Source organism: Schistocerca nitens, chromosome 1 (assembly GCF_023898315.1).
Source record: "Schistocerca nitens isolate TAMUIC-IGC-003100 chromosome 1, iqSchNite1.1, whole genome shotgun sequence".
In the NCBI taxonomy this organism is placed as follows: domain Eukaryota; kingdom Metazoa; phylum Arthropoda; class Insecta; order Orthoptera; family Acrididae; genus Schistocerca; species Schistocerca nitens.
In genome coordinates this window covers 189458202-189482841 of record NC_064614.1, presented here as the reverse complement: position 1 = coordinate 189482841, position 24640 = coordinate 189458202, and the positions used below count along the sequence as shown (strand labels likewise).

Below are 24640 nucleotides of genomic sequence, written 5' to 3'. Positions count from 1 at the left end.
CTTCCCTATCTTTCCACATTCTCTATTTCATATAAATATAGACTGTCGTTTACCCTCGTTCCATTTTTCGAGTCGAACAAGATGGGGAATTACTATTAGTATTACAAGGAACCCTCTACCATGCACCGTGAGCAGGATAGCGGAGTGTGTGTGTAGCTGTAGATGAAAATACAGCAGAGTTTTAGAAGCAGCACGTAGCGTTGTTTACCAACGCCCTTCACAGGGAAAGTTTATGACAATGTACCTCTGGAACAGCTTGTAGCCTGCCCGTTCTTAGAAGAATATTAAGATATTTTAATGAGTGGGCACGATATCCACCACGAACGGGGAAGCGCGCCGGAGCGCCGTCCTCATTATCTGCAGTTGAATGACTGTGGAAGAGCGCGCTCCGACTTCCTCGTGAACTGGCCAGCTTCCTCATCGCTTTCCAATATAAGGTAAGGCAGAGCTCTCTTCGGCTACAGCATCCACAGCCCACAGCCATGAGAACCGTCCTAGTCCTCCTGGCTGCCGCCGCCGCTGTGCAAGGTAGGTCGCCTCTGTTACCTTCTATGGGACCAGTGCGTGTCTTCATACTGTCATCTCTTACCTAGTCTTCAACCAGGACCATGGCTGACATTTAAGTTATAGAGTTATACAAGCTGAATAATGTGCTAATACATTCGAAAATGTTATTCAAGTTTCGTATCTTTATACTAAAGTTGTAAAAGTTTTCAATCCATGGAAACGTAGTAAAAAGTCTTTCAGAGGAGTTCTAAACTACAAAATAATGTCATAGCCTTTAGCGTGTTCTAATGCATAGGGGTAAAACCGAAATCGCGAAATATTACGTTCTTGAATAAGTTGAAAACGTTTTTGTTTTGCATGTTGGTATTCCGGTTGCTATGGGTTTATTTATCGACCGTCAATTTTTGTTTGTAGTTCACTGCTGCTGTCGGAGTGCCATGTGGAGAAATCTGAACATTTCCGACACATTCTTCTGTTTTTCAGTAGAGGGGTGACAGCAGCGAAGGCAGCCAGAACCATCTGCGCCGTGTATGGGGATAATGCCACTGGAAAGAGCACAGAAATATGGTTTTCTTGTCTTGAGAAGGATCGTTTTGACATTAGTAGCTCTCCATCTTCAGGAAGACCTTCGTGGTTTCAATTGTTTCTTTCGTTCTTTCGCTTACGCCTTGTCCCGCAGCGATCGTAGGATCGGAGTGGTTAGAACGGATTTGGCAAGGTGAGTTTCAGGGGTGGCCGGATGCCCCTCCTGCCGCCACCCCGTACCCCAGAGATGGAATCAGTGTACCCCAGCTGTCTGCATCTAGTGTAAATCGTGAAACAGTGCGAACGAGTTCCAAAAGTCTGCGACGCGTGTAATTGAGGCGGAACGTGGGGACCAGCCCGGTATTCACCCAGCGGGATGTGGAAAACCGCCTAAAAACCACATCCAGGCTGGCCAGCACATCGGACCTCGTCGTTCATCCTCCGGGTGGGTTCAATCCGGGGCCGGCGCGCCTACCCGAGTCCAGGAAGCAGCGCGTTAGCGCTCTCGGCTATGCTGGCGGGTTACCTTCGTGCTTTCAATAGGATAGTTTAGAGGCATTGATCCACAACAATCCAAGTCATTGTCCTCGAAAAGTAGCAAATGTGATACACTGTCATCATTCCACCATCGTGCGACATTTGCATGAAATGGGGAACGGTCAAAAATCAGGTGTCTGGGCACCGCATTCTCTAAGCCAGAATCAAAAAAAATCTGCAAGTGGTCATATCTGCATTTCTGTTCGCTCGTCATCAATTGGCTCATGAACAACACCAACCATTCCTATCTAGTTAATTGTGGCTGTAAATTGTATCTTTATGCGAATTTAAGGAAAAGAAGGGATTGGTCGAGCCCAAACAAAGCAGCAACTCCGCGTACAAAGACCTGCGCGCATCCACAAAAGACAATGTTATGCATCTGGTGGAACAGCGGCGGTGTGGTGTACTACGAATTGCTTCCGCGAGGTGTAACCATCACTGCTGACATTTATTGTCAACAACTGAGACGTCTTGCAGACGCGGTCTAAAAACAACGAGACGAAGACAGCGCGAAGTGATGCTACTCCACTATAAAGCACGCCCGCATTCCTCTAGCCTGACAAAAAACACTACACAGGAGTTGGGTTTGGAAGTCATTCCGCAGCCACCTTATTCAACTGATCTTTTGCACCTTCAGATTTTCACCTTTTCCGCTGTCTGTCGAACAGTCTTCAAGGAACTTCCTTTCCGGATGAAATTGCGCTCCGGCCATGGCTCAACAAGTACTTCGCCTCAAAACCAAGTGATTTCTATAGTTACTGAATCGAAAAGTCACCCCAGCTTTGGAAGACTGTTGAAAGTAGTAAAGGATAAATATTATTGATGACTAAAATCTCCATTTGTGTCTTTGTTGTGTTTACTAAAATTATGGAAAAATGTTGCGAATTTATGCACTAATTCAATAGCTGAATGTCTCTCACGAACATCGGATAATATCTGCAAAGTACAGTCACAGACAGGAGTTGAAACTAACAAACTTTGACGTGGTTCTTTATTTCGTTACTTATATTTTCTCCTTCCTATCCATCTTCTGCTATTGTTGTCGCAAATTGGTATAATCTCTTTCATGCCTATTTAGTTTGAAGACAGAAAGATTGGGGTTTAAGATTTCGTGGACGACGAGATAATTAGAGAATGAATACAAGCTTCTACTGGGGAAGTAAGAGGAATGAAACTTCCTTAAACTCTGGAAGGAATCATACCAGCATTTACGTTAAGCGGTTTAGGGAGATCAGGAAAACCATTATCGGGATGGCCGAAAAGGGATCTGAACCGGCATCCGCCAGAATGCGAAGCCAGTGCACAACAAAGCTCAGTCATTTAGTTCGAGCACAAATAGAGTGCAATTCAGGGATTAATCACTCCTTCACTCTTGCAGTGATGAAGCAGTTGTAGTTATACTTAAGTATCGAACGCTGCCAGCTATATCGCTCATGTGCAGCACGCTTCAGTGATGTAGGTCATGTAATACTTATGAAAATAAAAATTGTAGTTGTAACTAGCTGTCAAAAACTGCAAGAAGTTGTTCCAAAACACAGTTGAATTTGCTTTGGTTTCACAGCCTCGTAAAATTTTTTGAAAGACGTTGTTTCCGCCACTGACTGTCCATTTATTGAAAAACTACTATTGCAATTTCATCCTTTTGGTCATTTTCACGTGGGTATAGCAGGATAAGTAGTTGAGTCTTGGTCTACTGATACTGCAGCATGCATTACCATGCTTGGCTGGGCACAACCGTAGTTGATGAAGACTAGCCGGCCGCGGTGGCCGAGCGGTTCTAGGCGCTTCTGTCCGGAACCGCGCGACTGCTAAGGTCGCAGGTTCGAATCCTGTCTCGGGCATGGATGTGTTTGATGTCCTTAGGTTAGTTAGGTTCAAGTAGTTATACGTTATAGGGGACTGATGACCTCAGACGTTAAGTGCCATAGTGCTCAGAGCCTGTAACCATCCTGTGTGTGTTCTAGAGCCAATGGACCTACACCAGGAGCTATGGTCTGTGGTGCGATAGCACTCTCGTGGTTATCCCACGCACTTTGAGTGCAGATTTGTACGTCAGTCTGGTGACTGGTGTGTTATGCTGCTATTCATGAACAGCATTCCAACAGGATAACGTTCGCCCACATACCGCTGTTCTAACCTAAAATGGCGACATGTTGGCTTGGCCTGCTCAGTCACCATATCTATCTTCAATCGGGCACATGTTGGACATCATCGTACGATAACTCCAGCGTCATCCACAACCAGCATTAACCGTCGCTGTACTGACAGACCATGTGAAACAAGCATGGAAATCCACCCCAGAAACTGACACCCGGTATCTGTACAACAAAATGCATTCATGTTTGAATGCTTACACAGGTTATTAATGCTCCAGCGTTTCACATTTGCAATAGCTAATCTCGCGCTTACAATAACGTGTGCTCTTGCAATCACTTAAATATGTTACCTAGACAAATAATCCCGGAATTTCCTTACTCTTCATTAATTATTTCTTGGTGTTGCGACTTTTTCCGTCAGTGTATATATATTCTAAGACAAAAAAAAAAAAAAAAAAAAATACGCACCGCGAAGGAATTATCCGAGTGTGACGGAAACTGTGAGATGTGATGTACATTACAGGCAAAAAAAAAAGATTATAGTTTCAGAAAATTTGTATTATTTATTCAAGAGAAAAAGCTTTACAAGTTGAGCAAGCCAGTAACGCGATGACCAATATCTAGCATCCTCCTTAGAGATACCGTACCAAAATCTGTCAATTGGTTCGTTAGATAGTCAAAATCCAGAGATGGTTGGACTGACCTGCCCATAATGATCCGGACGTTCTCAGTTCGAGAAAGATCCAAAGATGTTCCTGGCCAAGTCAGGGTCAGGCAAGCACGAAGGCAAGAAGCAGAAACTCTCGTAGTGTGCAGGTTGAAATGTAAGCTCAGGAAGGTCTGCAATGAAGGGCAACAAAACGGTGATCAGAATATCATCGACATACAGCTGTGCTGTGGGAACCAAAGGGATGCTACTGTGAAAAGAAATAGCAGTCCAGACCATCACTCCTGGTAGTCGGGCCATATGGCGGGCGATAGTCAGGTTCGTATCTCACTACTGTCCGTGGAGTTTCGAGGTACGTCTTCGGCCTGGAATCTCATTGACGGCAGTAGAAATGCCTTCAGTGATGAGTCCCACTTCGAACCGAGCCTGATGAGCAGCGAAGACGTGTCAGGAAACGAGCTAAACAGCAGTAGGATTTCAACCTCACTGTCGCCCGCCATATGGACGACAACCAGGAGTGATGATGTGGGATGCCATTTCATTTCATAGCACAAGCCACATGGTTCAAATGGCCCTGAGCACTATGGGACTTAACATCTGAGGTCATCAGTCCCCTAGAACTTAGAACTACTTAAACCTAACTAACCTAAGGACATCACACACATCCATGCCCGAGGCAGGATTCGAACCTGCCTAGAACCACTCGGCCACACCGGCCGGCTAGCACAAGCCCTTTGGTTCTCATCCGCAGCACCGTTACAACAGAGCGGTACGTTGACGATATTTTACGTCCCGTTTTGTTGCCCTTTATGGCAAGACATCGTGGGCTTACATACCAGCAAGATAATGCCTGCCTGTACACGGTGGGAGTTTCTGCTGCTGTCTTCAGTCTTGCCAATCCATACCTCGGTCGCTGATACTCTCCTAAATTGAGAACGTTTGAAGGAATATAACTTGACATGATGATCAGACCGAATAACTACTTGCACACACACACACACACACACACACACACACACACACACACACACACACGCGCACACACACACACATATATGGGTTTGCATTTTCTGTAAAGTTGACTGCTTGACATCGTCAAGGCTGTTCCATGATATGATGATTATGAAGAATGTTTGGCAAGAATAGTTGTTAATGATAGAACACAGCCCTTTGAATTTATTGTTTTGAAAGAATGTACTCATTATGTTATTCTCTGATGAGGCTCCTTGCAGGCATTACAAGCAAACATTGATTGTGGAAGAGGTGCAGGCTGACAAGCAATTCTAACAAACACGCATAAAGATTGCTCTGGGCAATTTTTCCCCTCTGTCATCAATGAGACGACTATCTCCGTCAGTATATAAGGTCAGTTAAACTTTGAAGCTTTAGTCAGTTGCAAAAGAACTTTACATAACGGTGATGATCATAAATGTAGGGACAGCAGAGCCAGTTCAGAAAGAGCAGCTCACTGACATAGACAAAAAATCATGCTTCATCATCAGTTCAGAAAATGCAGCGGAGTTAAGTGCTACCGAAGTGCCAATAGGATGTGGCTTGACCTAGCAACAATGTCGGTGAGTGTTAGCCATTCTGTGCCACTTTTCGCATGCTTTGGGAGCACCCACCAATTAGTCAACGCTTTTACAGGGATGCCATAAGTTGCATGGCGCATAATTTGAAGGGAAGCAGAGAAAATGCTACAAGATGACACCACTGAATATTCACAGAGTCCTTGATGTATTTTTCAACTATGGTTGTTCAGACAGGCTGCTGTCAAATGAACTTGATGAGGCAGCCTGTAAAAAATCTACCTTCAGGACTCCTGACGCTCTGTATGGCATTTGCACTACGTACCGCTACAGCTGTCTTTGAGCCTATGACGGATAATCAGCCTAGAAATCTTAAGTAGATTTTATCTCTTTGCTATCTGTATGACATTTCCGTTCCTTTGAAGACTCTGAAATACATCTAAGCAGCCTGACAACTATACTAAAGTCTGTATAGACTGCAGGCCTTCCCACGAAACCGAAGTCTCGTCCAAGCAATGAAAATCTTGGGGCACCTAATTAAAACGATGGAGCTTCTCTCGATCCAGAGAAGATAAGAACAGTCGCAGATATTTCTAGTCCTAGACGCATTCGTGAAGTGAAAATTTTTCTCGATATGGTCTCATACTACTGGCGATTCATAAAGGACTTCTATGTCAACGCACATATCTTGCAAGAACTACTGCAGGGGGATCCAGAGGTTCCTGAAACGAGGTGTAAGAAACATCTTTCCTTAGCCTAATATCTTCTCCATTCCTAGCACTGTATTACAAGAACGCATTGTCGGAGCTTCCCAATGCTGCTATCATTTGTGGGATAGGTACAGTTCTAGTGAAACTTCAGGAAAGTGCCGAATGGGTGACAGCTTATGCTTCCAGAGTACTTTCCAAGTCTGCAACTGAGAAAGGGTGCCTCGCAACTGCTTGGCGCATGAATGAGTTCTGGCCACATTTATTTGGCAAACCATTCTCTATTGTGATAGACCATTTTCTTCTATGCTTGCTAACTAGCCCATCAGATCCTTTGGGGCAATGAGCGAGATGGTCACTGAGCCCTCAGGAGTGTGACATCATAAAGGTATACAAGATGGGTGTGCAGACATAGGGTTGCCACATACCTTTCAAGGAATCTTTTGGTGGAACACCGAACTATCAATAAATTCTCATTCATGGCTGCATCAAACTACATTGCTGCTGAACAGGTGGAAGATCCAGTACTGCTGAAAACTGCATAATCCTTGAAGGTGGAACTGACTAAAGAAGAATTCCTCTTGAACGCATCCTTGTTCAAGAGGAACTATCACACAATGTTCTGGAAATCATTTCTCAGCAATCTAGCTCATCTACAATCAGCTGTGGTCAAGAAATTCTATGACACTTCAGTAGCTAGTCAGATGGGATTCGTAAAGACTCTAGCCAGAATCAGGCGCAGGTATCACTGGTCAGCTTCCTACTGATCTTTTAGGCACTACGTGAGCCACTATAAGGAATGACAGTGACGCAAGCAAGTTCAGCAGTTCCATCGAACTGGAATCGACCTCTTGCGGAGGTTCCATATGCCGATAAAAAGGAATCGACGGACAATAGTCTACACTGACTACTTCACTCACAATGCTGTCATCAAAACTTGTAGAGGACATAGTTCTGAAGCATGAAGCAGCCTGTGTTATGATCTCTAATTGTAGGAAAAATAGTGTCAGATGTAACTTGTTATCGCGATATCATTCACAATATGACAACAGCCTATACCCACAGAGCCTAACAAAATGTTTTAATAAAATGCTCTTGATGTACAGCGATGTCGAACAGCGAGACAGGAATGCTATAATGCCCTCACGATGTTCGCATATAACACCACAAAGCAAGTCATTAGAGGCTTCACACAGCTCTTTCTGCTCAAATGTCAGTAGGCCCAAAGGACAGAGGATGCACAGTTAATATTTCAACTGGACAACATTCAGGATGACTATGTGAATCATCTCATCGCCAGTACCCAAGAAGGATCTTGGATGCTCAGGAGAAGGACCAAAACACCATGTCACAGCCAATGAGATATAGCCTGGGAGACACCGTATGGATTTTTACTCCATTGTGAGAAGCGGAACTGTCGAAAAAAGTTATTAAAACACTACTTTGTATCCTTGTTGGACATCATTTGCGTAGTTGAGTATTACGACACTTCATCAAGCAGAAGCGCTGAGACCTCATCCATGTCCTTTGTATGAAGCCCTACAAAAATACTGAGCCACAGATGGACGATGGAGGCTTGTTGTTCAAAAGAACTGAACGCGCACTCGATGACTGCAAGCTTCAATGAGAGAGGCTACACAATAGGACCCAAACACAAGCCGACCACGGTGGCCGAGCGGTTCTAGGCGCTTCAGTCCGAAACCACGCGACTGCTACGGTCGCAGGTTCGAATCCTGTCTCGGGAATGGACGTGTGTGATGTCCTTAGATTAGTTAGGTTTAAGTAGTTCTACGTTCTAGGGGACTGATGACCTCAGATGTTAAGTCCCATAGTGCTCAGAGCCATTTGAACCGACCCAAAGGCAAGGATCCTCGTGCACTGCCATATAAAGGGCCATCGCCAAGATTTGGATCCAGGATGTTGTAGTCTTCTCCAATAAGAATAAATTTCTGAACTAGCGGGTCGTTATTTTTCAGGAGAGGGAATATGTTGGGAACTATGCTCCATTCAGTGTGGAGTAGTGGTCAGCATCGCTGGATGCCATGCTGTGGGTCAAAAAATGGTTCAAATGGCTTTGAACACTATGGGACTTAACTTCTGAGGTCATCAGTCCTCTAGAACTTAAAATTTCTTAAACCTAACTAATTTAAGGACACCACACACTTCCATGCCCGAGGCAGGATTCCAAACTGCGGCCGTAGCGGTCGCGCGGTTCCGGACTGTAGCGCCTAGAACCGCTCGTGCACACCGGCTGGCTGCTGTGGCTCACATGTTCGAATCTGAGCACCAGAAAATAATTGTTACCCTTTATTCGTCATTTCTAGAAGGTTCTAGACGTTTCATATGATTGTTTTGTTTAGTCTGGAATATTCGAAGTTTGTATGCGTCTTGCTCTTTTGAGGAGGTAGTTGTATTCTGGCTTTATGTTGGTGTCCCTAATAAATAAACTTTCAGTGCTAAGCGTTTAATTGATTGACTAACCTGCTTTCAGACCTGACTGTGGTTACCATACGTCAGTGTTGTAGGCAGCAATATTCCAACAGGTTACATATTCTGGTAAGATATTCTACGTAATTTGTAATCTGTGCCTGAGATGTAGGCTACATGCCGCCAGAAGAATATATTTCTAGGCCACTGTCTAACTAGTATGGGTAGATAATGTCTCACTTGGTAACACCTCCCCTTAATAGGTGGTTGTTACATGTATTTTATTTACTGCCCAGTACAGGAGTTGGAGCACATGATGTCATTGATTGACAGAGATGCCTGCGCTGATGGTTGTGCAACAGAGGAGGCTGTCAGATCCCACTCTTACACTAATACATCCTAAATTTTTGTTACCAAAAAATTACGATTTATTGTAGTGCCCTGGGTGACACGTTCCTTGCTACCAACAACGATATTTCTTTCTCGGTAAGGCTCTTGGAATGGATACTATTCAGAATATCAAAGATAAAATAAGAAGATGAGTGAGAATTATCAGCTCTGTTTCTGATATCTGGTATCCCCAGCTGGAAGTGTCAACCGCCCACATTCTTATCTAGGATGCTGTTCAGTAACTCCTCAGGAAGGAGATGACACAGTTTAATCTTGACAAGTTAATGTCCTACAAAGATAACAGAGACACAGTTGATAGGTCCGTCAGTTTAATATATCTGTCAAAAGTAGTGCTCTAAGACTGGGCGGCAGTGAGCTGTAGTCATAAGCAGCCCGAGAGGATGGCTCAAGTGGTTAGATCAAAATAACATGTTTGGCGAATGGCAGATCTGGCGTCTTCCATTCCTGATTTTGGATGTAGTCTTAATTTGTTAGTAATGATCTAGAGTATAACATCATAGTAGAAATAGTGTTGTGAGTCTTTTTTGTTTTGACTGATTTGGCGATTTTTTCTTTATCTGCCGTCATCTCGTTGTTGTTCTCTTACTGACTACAATTGCTTGCAGTTTTTAACAGAATGTGTAACAATGTGTATAATACTTCGTGTAGTATGTGCATAATAGTACAAGAAGACTGTTTTGGTTGTCGCAATTTTACACTGATCAAGCACACTAGAAATGTGGTTTGAGAAACTGGTAGCAAAGGCTGTTGTTATTTAGAGCATGCAAGTTTAAGCTGGAGTTGAGAGGATGAAGGTGAAAAAAAGGCCTCAAAATGTCTTGTAAACGCGAGTCAACAATTGAATAAATCTATTATAGCGTTGCTCAAACATGATTGTTGTAGAAAAAATGATCGATGAGGAGAGGAAAGTAACTCAAATATGTAAGATGTAATCTGGATTCACAGGATTCGGCATCCACCGAGGATTGGATGCGAGCCTAGCTCAAGCTCAAGCACAGGCGCAAGCAGCAGGGTTGGGGCTCGGCAGTGGACTTCTGGGTGGAGGAGCAGGGCTGAGTGCTGCTCAGGCACAGGCGCAGGCACAGGCTGCCGGGCTGGGCGGCGGCTACCACGGCATCTGGAAGCGGCACGCCCTCTACGGCTTGGGGGTGACTGACTCCCTTGCCCAGGCTCAGGCCCAGGCACAGGCAGCTGGGCTCGGAGGAGGTTACTACGGTGGGGGTGGTGCAGCCCTCAGCCAGGCGCAAGCGCAGGCCCAGGCTGCCGGGCTGGGCGGTGGTTACCACGGCATCTGGAAGCGGCACGCCCTCTACGGCTTGGGTGTGACTGACTCCCTCGCCCAGGCTCAGGCCCAGGCACAGGCTGCCGGGCTCGGGGGTGGGTACTACGGTGGTGGCGCAGCGCTCAGCCAGGCACAAGCACAGGCACAGGCTGCTGCAGTTGGGCTCGACTACTAATGTCTGTTCTCACTGTCCCTTCAATGACCTGCAATTGGAGGCAAAGTGCATGAAATAAACAAGAATAAAAAGATACATCTGTCTTCCTCATTTCACTGACTCCTTTGCACCTCAACGACTGACAGTGATCCTTCAATATTTCTTGGACCATTTCATATATCTGATGCTTAATTGTCTTGTAGAGAAACATCTGACAAGAAACCAATAAATATTAAACAAATGAGTCAAATGGTCTTCAGGTATAAATATACTTATTACTATTGCTAATGCCCTCTCTGGTTTTTACTCTTGACAGATTATATGAGATTTGACTTGTATGTAGTCCTAAACTTACAGTAGGCACCCTAATAGATAAGCTCACTGGATGCACTTTCCATGTTGAATTCTCGACCCAGTACATAATTATAATTGTCCCTACAGGTTTCCACAATGCAAGTCGTGAATATGTGCAAGTTTCCATTGATATGATCTCATATATCAATGCATCTTCGATGATTTAATTTAAGAGCACGTAATTAATTTCACACACAGGCTTGTATCATTATTTTATTTTAATTTATATATTTACTGCTATCTTCAAATTGACTGTTTTTGGGATTTTTTATATCGTTAGACATTGTAACTGATTACAGAGTTGTGTCTTAGATTAGCAATAATTATAATATTAAAACCACAATACTAATGGTAATGATAAAAATCGTCATAATATTAAAACTAAACAGGAAAACTCTTTCTCATTTGCTGCAAAGTTTTGTTGATCATTATTGTGTTCCACCAAGCGTTGACAGAAAATGCAGTTAATATTATAAATTATATTAATGAGAAAGTAATTATAAAAATGTTATGTGTTAGTAGAAATATAATTCGATTCACTTAGCACTAAAAGAAGATTACCCCTCAAGAACTCAAAATGCAGGATTGTTGGCACTGGCTTTGGGCACTATGGGACTTAACAGCTCAGGTCATCAGTCCCCTAGAACTTAAAACTACTTAAACCTAACTAACCTAAGGACAACACACACATCCATGCCCGAGGCAGGATTCAAACCTGCTACCGTAGCAGTCTCGAGGTTCCAGACTGAAGCGCCTAGAACCGCTCGGCCACCAGGATTGTTGGTTTCGGTTTATTGGGACATAGGTGTATCGATTGGATTGAAAACGGGATGCCGTCATTGCCTTGTCGTTTGTAGAGATCGATTTGAAATCTGCGTTTATTTCTATTAGGTAACAGGCCTGGAATTATGCTGAACCAATTGGTGATTTTTATTGTAACCTTTGATTAACTATTCCACAGTAATATTAACATTAACAGCTTAGAGTCTGACGTTTCAAAAATGGTGAAATAAGAAGACTACAAAAGAAAGAAAAGCTTGACAACATTTTAGTAGCTGTACTGTTAGATTTTGTGTGCCACAGAGGATATCATTCAGTTATAATAAGATATGTCTGTGCACTGCAATGAAAATAGTGGCCAAAATTTGCAAAGAGATTGTTGCCTGTTTTGATATGATTATATGCAGAACGTTCCACTTCCATATTTGCAAGTTCAAGAAAATTCTGTCTCTGGCAGTTGCGGTTTCAGAGATGCACAACCTAAAACTAGATGCAGGTAAGAAAGGTCTTTATGAAGTTTGCACCTTTTTGTACTGTTACATTGAAAACTTCGTCCCCAAAAACGTAAGGGAACTCGACCTCATCGGCAAAGCATGTGGAAGCCGAAATCGGAATTATATAGCTATTGACCTTCACAGAAAGTGACAGATCTCGTAAAACCTAGAACTATTTCCTCATTAGAGGGTACTCTTATTTTGTGTCTGACTGCGACTTTGGTGTGGTGAAAAGAAAGTTGCGAATGTGCGATCAGTATAAAGGCTGCAGCTGAATTCCTTTTACGGATTAGAGGATAGGTTCCCTACACCAAAACAAGAAACAATGTGTGAGAAACATGGGTTCTAAAATGCAGACCTTCAGAGCTATGAACACCCGTTAGTCTTCGCTACTCTGAAACACGTCTCTTCTGTTGAACAAGTAGTGCCCATAGCTCTTAAGGTATGCATTTTAGAGCTAATGTTTATTAGACTTTTTTCTTGTTTTGATATAAGTATCCTGTCCTCAAAGTCTGTAAAGGGAATTTAGTTACACCCGGTATATCACTTATCTCTGAACCCAGCCACCTTTATGCAGAAAAAACAAGCGAATTTGTGGCTTTTAATTCGTGGTGGATCTCTTTATACAAAAAGGTTATATCAGATAAAACAATGCAAAAAGGCACTAGAAGAGGACAAAGTATTATTTACTCCTCAGCAGTTTCCTCGAAGTCCATACCTTTACGTTAGTGAAAACCAGGTGATATTTTTCTAACAAGAACATTAGGCTTCCTCAGACAGAAGCATATCATGGGAAAACGCCCAGAAAAAAGGGAAAGAAAGATCTTGTTGGGAAACATCTGTTGAATATTACAGAGGCACACCATCGAACTTTTTATAATTACTGTAGACTTGGCCTTGCACGGGGTCAAAACATCACAGCGAGGTTCAAGCTGTTGAGATGCTACAACACGAATTAAAAGTAGCTAGTATGCAAACTCAACCTGAACGCCAAATTTCAGACATGTGTACGTAGTAACATGATTTTCTGTCTTCCTATGTGGACGTAATATTAATTTCATGGGAAAATTGGAAAGTAATTGAAAGACTGTTAACGTAATTAACTGTAGTGCAAAAAATGGCTCTGAGCACTATGGGACTTAACATCTGTGGTCATCAGTCCCCTAGAACTTAGAACTACTTAAACCTAACTAACCTAAGGACATCACACACATCCATGCCCGAGGCAGGATTCGAACCTGCGACCGTAGCAGTCGCGCGGTTCCAGACTGAGCGACTAGAACCGCGAGACCACCGCGGCCGGCAACTGTAGTGCACAAGTGATGTGGAGTACGCTGATGAGCCAAAACAATATGACTGTTGGCCGAAGCTGGATAGTATGCCGCCTGGTGGTGTTGCAGTCACGTGGCGCGGTATGAGACGTATGTTAGCGGGAGAGCCATGAATGGAGAGTCAGTCTAGCGACTATGCGGGCCACAAATGAGGCAGTCCATTGACATACACGATTATCAATTATACCTGGAAATGAGCATTTCTGGAACGGTGAACCTGATCGGCCATGCTTGTAATAATGTAGTGGGCATACATGGAAAGTAATTGAGAGACCTTGAAGCCATCAGTAGGTGAGAAGGTGTCGGAAGTCCATGCTTTTCACAGAACCTGGTAGTCGGAGGATAAGCGGCGACCTGTGGCATAGTTGACGACAGAGCATAATTCTGGTGAAGACATAAGTGCTTATTCAACATGTGGCACCGAATGGGTGACCTCTGTGTGTTTCCATGTTGCCTCAAACAACATCAACAATTGCTGCAGGCATCAGTCATCGATATTGGACTGTGGATCAATTAAAAACAGTCACCTAGTGTGATTTGAGACTTTCTCGGCGTATTCCATTCGTGAAATCTTCTCGGGTGATCAGCCGAGTAAAGGCGTCGTCTTCTCGCAACGTTTCGAAGGGTTTCGTACCCATCATCTTCAAGCTTGAAGATGATGGGTACGAAACCCTTCGAAACGTTGCGAGAAGACGACGCCTTTACTCGGCTGATCACCCGAGAAGATTTCACGAACAGTCACCTAGGCCTGGTCGGCTGAAGTGTTCAAATGTGTGTGAAATCTTATGGGACTTAACTGCTAAGGTCATCAGTCCCTAAGCTTACACACTACTTAACCTAAATTATCCTAAGGACAAACACACACACCCATGCCCGAGGGAGGACTCGAACCTCCGCCGAGACCAGCCGCACAGTCCGTGACTGCAGCTGGTCGGCTGAATCATGTTTCTTGTTATACTAGGTTGGTGTTATTGTCTGAATACACCGTCATTAAGTGCGAAAGGTTGTTCGAAGCGTGTATCATGTCTCCAGTAGAAGAGTGGCAAGGACCAGTGTTAAGGTGTGGGGGGACAGTCAGTTGGCTTTCATGTAGTAGTAATTGCAATGTTGTTGAATATCGAAACTCAAAACAAGAGGGCGACAACAGCAGAGATGTTGTAAGCCAGCGCAATGCCAGTCCTGGGGCCAATCCGAGCGTTTCTCAGGCCATGCCCCTCTGTGTTTCCAGGAACTACCGTCAGGTGCCCTTGTTATAAGAACGGCTGCAGCAGACGAGTAGACCCATTCGGCAACCGATCCTCGACAACGATATTATATGTCCAGACCAATTTGTTTTTCAGCCTTCATTATCTGCAGACCTGCAATTCAATCCGAATTTATCCCATACAGCCTTAATGTGTTCAACTATACGGTCCCAATTTTTTTGAAAGTCGGAAAGGCGTACTATCGAGACTGAGAGGACAAATGGCTGCTCAAACTGGCCTACTTGCAACTGCTCCCGAACTACTGCCTGAAGATCATCGACAGCTCTTTGATCAATGGGCATATACTATTGAAGATCGAGGGACAGCCTCAGACTCCTCACAGACGGCATCCTTCAAGGTTCTGTGTTGTCTTCACTACTCTTTGTCATCTGTGTCAATGATACTCGCCACTGCCTCGTGTGGTGTTCGCCCAGTTCGTAGACGACACCGCGCTGCTGACCAGTAGCCGGAGGATCAATGCGGTCATCGCTCGCCTACAGCGTCAACTCACTGTGATAGAAGACTGGGCCAGGGAAAATACAGTTGCTATCAACGCAGACGAGTGCGGGGATGTTTACCCGTCTCCGCCCCGATTTGAGAGACAGACCGATTCTTTGCCATCAGGAAATTTCATGCAGCAATCACGTAAAGTACCTCGTGGTCACATTCGTCAACCAGATACTTTTTAACCCGCGTGTACGGGATGGGAGGAACAAGATGTTACGACTCACCCGACAAGTATACCCCCAAATAGTCAGCTCATAGATGAACTTACAGTGAAAAAGTTGGTGGTGTGTTTTCTTAGTAGCATACTTCAGCTACTCCATCTGCTAATTAATAAGTAAGCTCCTCCCGCACAGGCCATGAAGGCCCAAAGGTACCGAATGGCTGCCGTGTCATCCTCAGCCCACAGGCGTCAATGGATGCAAATATAGAGGGGCATGTGGTCAGCACACCGCTCTCCTGGCCGTATGTCAGTTTCCGAGACCGGAGCCGCTACTTCTCAATCAAGTAGCTCCTCAGTTTGCCTCAAAAGAGCTGAGTGCACCCCGCTTGCCAACAGCGCTCGGCAGACCGGATGGTCACCCATCCAAGTGCTAGCCGAGCCCGACAGGGCTTAACTTCGGTGATCTGACGGGAACCGGTGTTACCACTACGGCAAGGCCGTTGGCTGGATCTACTAATTACCTGTTATAAGTCTTGTTGACGAATGGTCGCTTTTAGAAATTGTTCCGGTTGACCAAATACTCTGTTCCATTGGCGTGTAAGAACTTGCTTTCCTTCTGGATTTCGATCCTTAATGAGTGATACTGAAATGTTAGCTCACGACGACTACTTCGAGCTACTAAATAAACTTTGGACTTTGGTTTGCAATTCTTTGTATTCGAAGTCTTCAAATATCACAATGACAGGTATTAATTGTTCATTTGTTCTGGGTCCTGTTGACGTCGTCGACGCCCCTTTACTCCGATCCACCCATGCCATCTCCAACTCGGAGTGCCAAAGCGTGCGTACAACCTCTTATAGCAGGTGAACGCCGTACATCACACAACTGCTCACGCCTTGTTGTTACGGCGCGCGCACCCTCTGTACAAACACCGACCGGGGCGCATAGTATCTGCTTCTTTTTTATACATTAATTAACAAATATCCGCGATCACGATCGTCTTTAGCTGGTATTGATATCAATAGTGGACCAAGGTATCTGATAAAACGCCCTGTTTCAGTACAATCGTGAGTACAAAACTTCGCCTTTCCAGAGCAACAGTCCTTCCGGCTATTTCATACAGTTGATCTACGTGGGGGACAACCAGTCCCTCTAATCTGAAAACCATCCATACTTTGAAAATCGACGTCTCCGACCCGTTCTTCGGGTAGCGTGGTCGACAAGAATACGCAGCCTAAATGGAAAGCTCAACCAACCGATCATCCAGGAAATTATCATCCACCACACATGCTCGTGGACAAAATAGAAGCCCTATGACCCACGTCACGACACTTGGAATATGTTAGAGCAGTAGCCCCTGAGCGATTATCTATGTTGCACAGTAACCATCCACTTCAACTTTTGAGTACGTGCTATAAGACCCGTAGGACACAAAGCCCAGTGCGCTTATCAAGATGGCAATAAATATCTAGTTATACTTTGACCATCTGCAAAGGAAGTCCAACCACTACGTCGGTCATAACCACTAAAAAAGAAAATTAAAGAAAAAAAACTTAGTAGTTCTAGTGTACTGTGAATTCACCTCACAATGCTATGTCGTATCTCACGCTCTAATGTGTCTCTAGTATTGTTAGTCAATTACCACCATCGAGTCAGAATCAGAGTGCTGTTGGGAGGCTGACGTATGGTATAGGTTCTTGTTGTACACCGAACACACAGTTCTTGGAAGCGTTGACTGAACTAATTTACGTCGCCGTACTGCCTTCAAAGTATTCGTCATTATTGAATTTGAACAGTGTATCTACTAATCCGCAACAGTGGAGTGGAAGTTACCTTGCAGCACAGTTGTTATTTGGCTGCCTCCAAAGTATCATACATATCCATACATTATTCTAAACTGCAACAGCCGGGTGATTTAAATTGTTGTTTAATTAATAAAATGTTCTCTGATTCTCTCCTCACCCACCAAAGTATCAAACAGAACCACACATTACCCTAAACTGCAGCAGCTGGGGTGATTTAAATGGTTCCTTAATTAATAAAGTGTTCTCTGATTTCTCTCATTACCGCGTGCACAACAGTAATCATAGGCACCATGACAGATGTCGACTATGGAAACATTAATGCAGACTACCGACATCCATTCAAGCTTCGAGTTTTCCCTGACAGCAGTGGCATTCTCCGAACGTTAACTTTCCGTGCCACAAGGCAATCATTGTTTTACAGTGTTTTGAAGACTATGATAGTGAAATTACATTGATGTGAATCCCATGGAAAACATCTCTTACGCTCAGCTCTTCTTGTTTGAAGCACAAGCCTGTAATTTAATTGATTTGCGTGATCTGTGCACACAAAATGTGAGACAGGCTGCAGAGCTGATCGGAGCATAGTTCGACTTAGAAATTTTCTCTAGTTTTGACGTTGAAATTCGAGCATTGCACGTAACTTCTGATCACCGTAATTTTCACGAAGGTACACCTTAACTGAGTCTATAAATTTTAATACAGTACGGAATTTTGTGTTGTGAAGGGACGGTTTGTACTCACTTGCAATGACAGCAGGGTACTAAAACTGAACTTTTCGTTTTTGGTGAGATTTGAAATTAAATGTTCCGCAAGTCGAGCTGATTTCGTTGTTGTGTTGACACGCTTTGCTGATGGTGTACTTCGCTATATGAACACCGGTTTCTGAATTTGTGCAATACGGTGCATCAAGTTCACCTGCATCATAAGACCTATGGTATGGTTCGTAACCTACGCACGCTATGTAGATTTAAATCAAATGAATATTTATAAATTAAAATAATCTGCCCAAACTTACTACCTAAGGACTTGCAAGCGACTGTTATTGATATTTTATTTGGTCAGCATTGTTTGCGACTATATAAATTACATTATTCAGCCAAGCAACGAGGGAAGATCAAAAAGTAATGCAACATTTTTTTTCCCTGAAAGCAGGTTGGTTTCATTCAGGATTACAATACACTATATTATTCTCCATTCTTTTGGCTACAGAACCTTTCGACGTCGGAGCCAATGTCTTCCTGCATCAATAACCTCATCATCCTGTGAGGTAACGGGCGAGTTATGGTGCCCTGGAGATACTCTTCAGTTCGGAGTTGGCGTGGCCACGTGGGGGCTTCTCGGCGGGCCGTGGCTCGGTAGCAACCACGTGGTGCCAAACGGTAGCTGAACATGAGGGGTAGCCCCAGCACGTGGTCCAGCTGCGTGGCTGGGAATTTCATGGTAACGCTGTGTCGATGAAGGAGACACGCGGGGAGTGCCAAAGGTGGCGGACTTTGTGAAACCTTAATGGCAGACATTTCACAGTTCGTATAGAAATTAATAGTAACCAGATCAATCACGATACCTCAAAAAGAAACATGTACATTACCATTATCTGAACGACGATTTGTCGTGTCCCACTGACGTGTCCTGAGAGGGAGTGGAAGGACTGCGTTGGTGCGCGTCAGAGAACTTACTTGGCATTAGGTCTCGGTGGTGTGGGCCGCCAACTCCTCACTGCTCCGTTGTAGAGAAGGCTGCAAGGTGAGCTAGAGTACGGAACTCGGATATGATCTTAGGGAAGCTTTCATGTATGAACACTCGATGCATAGAACGATTATACTGGAAGTACCCCTGGCACTTGTGATTTAAAGAAGATTCTATATACAGTCTCCAATGATTGTCTATCTGGCTATGCAGTTGTCATCCCCAACTTCCCAAACCTAAGTCCTAATATAGCAGAGGCGAGCGCACCAGACTAAGTGTCAGCTGTGTCGATTCAGCCTAAGTCCCTACTTGTTGCTGTGCTCAATACTCTCCTGCAACTCTTGCAGCATCCCGACGCTGACTAACGTGGACCGGCGTCCTAAGTACCTCACTCCATCACTGTCCTTCGATCTAGCGGCTATCCGCTTTTATAGGGGGTAGTGCACCCGGCACCACTTGTTCTAGAAGGTTCTAGCAGGTTCTAGCACCCCCGAACTTTGAGCCCTGAGTAGGCTAGTCACGCGGCAGCATGTGATGCCTACGTGATGAACTAGCCATTCTCCAGTGTTTGCTGTGTCCAAGGGTTGCCACTAACTGTGCTTGAGCCTCGTGATACTGCATACTCCGCTCTTGTTAGTCGAGTACACATTACACATTACACATGAGATAGTCTGGTCACGTCCGCCTCGCTTGATCTGTAGCAATAATTTTCCAGCCTACAGCCTACATGATTTTAATTCTATTCTCTACTATTCGCGACAGATTCTGAAGGTGTAATCAGATTTTCGTTATCTTTATTCGTTTAAAGTTTAGTATCTGACTGTAAATTATACAAGTAATATCAAGCAACGAATTTCCAAAATCTAAACGGTTCATCCGATTTCGTCGATCGACATGTCTTTAGAAAGCCATTAGTGTAAACCTAAATTTCTGGAACCGCGCGACCGCTACAGTCGCAGGTTCGAATCCTGCCTCGGGCTTCGATGTGTGTGTCCTTAGGTTAGTTAGGTTTAAGTAGTTCTAAGTTCTAGGGGACTGATGCCCTCAGAAGTTAAGTCCCATAGTGCTCAGAGCCATTTGACCCCATTTTTTAAACCTAAATTGGTATGAACTACAAGCATATAACTTGAATAGTACATGAGGTATTGGGGGACAAAGTGGCCGATTACTACTAATCGCGGCAGGCTGTAAGTACTCCAAAGTACGGCGCGAGGGCAGGACACGGAGAGGACGAGATAGGACAGGGGGAGTGCTGGACGTGACGGCGCGACGGTCGAACAGTTGCGAGAGAGACTTGGAGAGTGTGGAGAGGTTTGCCCATGGTCGCAAGAGATAGAAATACTTCAGAGTGCCGACTTGTGAACTTGTGAGATTTCCGAGGTTTCTGCAGTGAAGACGTAGTATGCGTTTGGGAGTGAATATATCACGAGCTATGTTGTCGTTCATAACTAATTACATGCAGTAGGAATCTATTGTTTCCCTGTTCTTCAACTTGTATTTCATTTAATTGCTGGACCATCGACACCAATAAGTGTTTTGCAGAAATATACCTCATTCTCAAAAGTACTTCTACTATCGTACTCATCATTTAAAATCATTAAGATAGTACCTGCAAATTTTTTTAAATTGAAAGCTTTCATTTTTAATCTCTACGTTACCTTGGCAATTGCCGAGTGATAGGAACCTTCGACCATTCGATTCATGGGTATATTCACATTGACTCAGCAGTATTTGGCTTGTAATGCGGCAACTACGTTTCCCAACCCCTAGACAACGAAACCAGCCAAAGCTTTTAATATTTCAACTCTGAGTCGGAGGATACGTAGCGTAAACCTAAATTTTTATTAGATAGCCCGCAATCCGCATATGGCTTCTCGCTGGGTCAGATGGAAGTCGGAAGGTGAGAGAACCGGGCTGTAGGGTGGATGAGGAAGATCAGTTCAATGAAGTTTTGTGAGCTGCTTTCGGGTGCGTATACTATTGAGAGGCGTTGTCATGGAGAAGGAGACGTTAGCTTGGATTTCTGTGGCGGCGAACACGCTGAAGGCGTTACTTCAGTTTGCTGAGGGTACTACAATACACTCCGGAGCTCATCGTTGCGCCATGGGGAGAGACATCAAACAGAATAACGCGTTCAGAGTTCTAGGAGACCGTTCCACGGCTTTAACGGCTGAGGCTTTGAACTTTTTCTTCCGAGGAAACGTGGTGTGCCGCCATACCACGGATTGCTATTTGTTCCCGGTTCGAAGTGATGAAGCCATGTTTCACCGCCTGTGACGATGTTCGACAAAAAAATTGTCACGATCAGCCTCTTAACGCACAAGCAATTTCGCACAAATGGTCACTCGTTGCTCTTTATGGTCTTCTATCAGGTGGCGAGGAACCCAACGGGCACGCACCTCTGAATATCCAAAATGCTGAACCAACGGAGACGTCCAGTTGAGCAGCGAGATCTTTGATTGTGATCAGTTGATCACCTCGAATGAGAGTACCCGCAAGTTCCAGCATTGCAGGAGTCACCGCTGTGTGCGGCGTGCCGGCACGCGGAAGGCTGGACAGGTCTGGGTGACTTTGTTTCAGACGCCTCGCGCAACGAATCACTGTGCTTTTGTTAACTGCCAGGTCTCCGTAGACATTCTGTAAGCGCCTATGAATACCTGCTACGCTCCGATTTTCCGCCGAAAGAATCTCAGTGACATCTCTCTGCTTGACACTCACTTCCGTTACAGGCGTAATTTTAGAGCCTACTTTTAACGCCGCTACCTATTGGAACTTTATAAAGCTATAGGGAATATTCTACGATGTCCTACAACGGATTTGCAACCGAAACTGGCCGAGGAAAAAAAAGTGTTGCATTACTTATTTAACGGCCCTCATACACTCCTGGAAATTGAAATAAGAACACCGTGAATTCATTGTCCCAGGAAGGGGAAACTTTATTGACACATTCCTGGGGTCAGATACATCACATGATCACACTGACAGAACCACAGGCACATAGACACAGGCAACAGAGCATGCACAATGTCGGCACTAGTACAGTGTATATCCACCTTTCGCAGCAATGCAGGCTGCTATTCTCCCATGGAGACGATCGTAGAGATGCTGGATGTAGTCCTGTGGAACGGCTTGCCATGCCATTTCCACCTGGCGCCTCAGTTGGGCCAGCGTTCGTGCTGGACGTGCAGACCGCGTGAAACGACGCTTCATCCAGTCCTAAACATGCTCAATGGGGGACAGATCCGGAGATCTTGCTGGCCAGGGTAGTTGACTTTCACCTTCTAGAGCACGTTGGGTGGCACGGGATACATGCGGACGTGCATTGTCCTGTTGGAACAGCAAGTTCCCTTGCCGGTCTAGGAATGGTAGAACGATGGGTTCGATGACGGTTTGGATGTACCGTGCACTATTCAGTGTCCCCTCGACGATCACCAGTGGTGTACGGCCAGTGTAGGAGATCGCTCCCCACACCATGATGCCGGGTGTTGGCCCTGTGTGCCTCGGTCGTATGCAGTCCTGATTGTGGCGCTCACCTGCACGGCGCCAAACACGCATACGACCATCATTGGCACCAAGGCAGAAGCGACTCTCATCGCTGAAGACGACACGTCTCCATTCGTCCCTCCATTCACGCCTGTCGCGACACCACTGGAGGCGGGCTGCACGATGTTGGGGCGTGAGCGGAAGACGGCCTAACGGTGTGCGGGACCGTAGCCCAGCTTCATGGAGACGGTTGCGAATGGTCCTCGCCGATACCCCAGGAGCAACAGTGTCCCTAATTTGCTGGGAAGTGGCGGTGCGGTCCCCTACGGCACTGCGTAGGATCCTACGGTCTTGGCGTGCATCCGTGCGTCGCTGCGGTCCGGTCCCAGGTCGACGGGCACGTGCACCTTCCGCCGACCACTGGCGACAACATCGATGTACTGTGGAGACCTCACGCCCCACGTGTTGAGCAATTTGGCGCTACGTCCACCCGGCCTCCCGCATGTCCACTATACGCCCTCGCTCAAAGTCCGTCAACTGCACATACGGTTCACGTGCACGCTGTCGCGGCATGCTACCAGTGTTAAAGACTGCGATGGAGCTCCGTATGCCACGGCAAACTGGCTGACACTGACGGCGGCGGTGCACAAATGCTGCGCAGCTAGCGCCATTCGCCGGCCAACACCGCGGTTCCTGGTGTGTCCGCTGTGCCGTGCGTCTGATCATTGCTTGTACAGCCCTCTCGCAGTGTCAGGAGCAAGTATGGTGGGTCTGACACACCGGTGTCAATGTGTTCTTTTTTCCATTTCCAGGAGTGTATTTACGGAATGTTATCTGCCCTTGCAAATTTTGAGCTGTTAATTGTAGAAAAGATTTCATGAAACTGTTATATGTAATTTGCAGACAAATATTAGTCCACATCATCTTGAAGAAGGGCTATCTGCTTCTTGATCGGCTGAAGCCGGTAGAAGTCGCTCGACTTGTAATGTGTATAATGTATTGTGTTCGGCCGCTGTTAACAATGTCGGTCTACCATTGTAGTTCCTGTGTGAACTGTAACCGGACGAAGTGATTCTCGTGCGTTTTGTGCCAAACCAGTAAGCTCATGTCCGAAAGAACAGATACCATCTTTATGTAGTTAATGCTAACGGGCCATTGACGTTCTTCTTCTGTGCGTATGCACACGTATTACCCGAACGCTTACGGGACTCGGTAAGATTGTCTGCCGCGAGTAATGACTGTAATGGGCGGGGGGACTACGAATGTAGTGTGTGGGCATTAAGTTGGGAATGTGGGTCTACGGGGAGCGTGCAGGTGATGAGTCCCTGCAGTCGCACTATCCTCTGTACCCTCGGTTGCTAAGATGGATAGAGCATCTGCCATGTAAGCAAGAGATCCCGGCACACATTTTCAACTGTCTCCGTTGATGTATGCCAACGCCTGTCAGCAGCGTAGGGTCTTGATTTAATTATCATTTCTTTCGGAATGTGGTTCAACAGATAAATGCTGAAGATTAGATGGGTAGATCACGTAACCAATGAGGAGGTACTGAACAGAATTGGGGAGAAGAGAAATTTGGGGCAGAACTTGACTAGACGAAGGGATCGGTTAGGAGGACATATTCTGAGGCATCAAGGGATCACCAATTTAGTTCAGAATGGTTCAAATGGCTCTAAGCACTATGGGACCTAACATCTGAGGTCATCAGTCCCCTAGACTTAGAACTACTTAAACCTAAGTAACGTAAGGACATCACACACCTCCATGCCCGAGGCAGGATTTGAACCTGCAACCGTAACAGCAGCGTGGTTCCGGACTGAAGCGCCTAGAACCGCTCGGCCACAGTGGCCGGCACCAATTTAGTATTGGGGGGTGGTGTCGAGGGTAAAAATCGTAGAGGGAGACCACGAGATGAATATACTAAGCAGATTCAGAAGGATGTAGGTTGCAGTAG

The 24640-nt window shown here is 45.2% G+C and overlaps 1 protein-coding gene and 1 pseudogene across 1 annotated transcript; one reads left to right on the top strand and one right to left on the bottom strand.

Moving 5' to 3' along the window:
* Positions 1–479: 479 nt before the first annotated feature.
* Positions 480–15080, top strand: LOC126236188 (uncharacterized). Its single transcript, XM_049945331.1, has 3 exons — positions 480–528; positions 10352–10761; positions 15030–15080. Exons 1-3 carry the CDS (start codon positions 483–485, stop codon positions 15078–15080), a joined length of 507 nt encoding a protein of 168 aa, XP_049801288.1. The 5' UTR covers positions 480–482.
* Positions 15081–16099: 1019 nt separating this feature from the next.
* LOC126210373 (5S ribosomal RNA) lies at positions 16100–16217 on the bottom strand (annotated as a pseudogene).
* Positions 16218–24640: the final 8423 nt, after the last annotated feature.

Coding starts and splice junctions, on each gene's coding strand:
- LOC126236188 (XM_049945331.1), top strand. CDS start 483: ATGAGAACCGTCCTAGTCCTCCTGGCTGCCGCCGCCGCTGTGCAAG. Junction 529..10,351: donor TGCCGCCGCCGCTGTGCAAG/GTAGGTCGCCTC, acceptor CTGGATTCACAG/GATTCGGCATCCACCGAGGA. Junction 10,762..15,029: donor TCGCCCAGGCTCAGGCCCAG/GCACAGGCTGCC, acceptor CTGTGTTTCCAG/GAACTACCGTCAGGTGCCCT.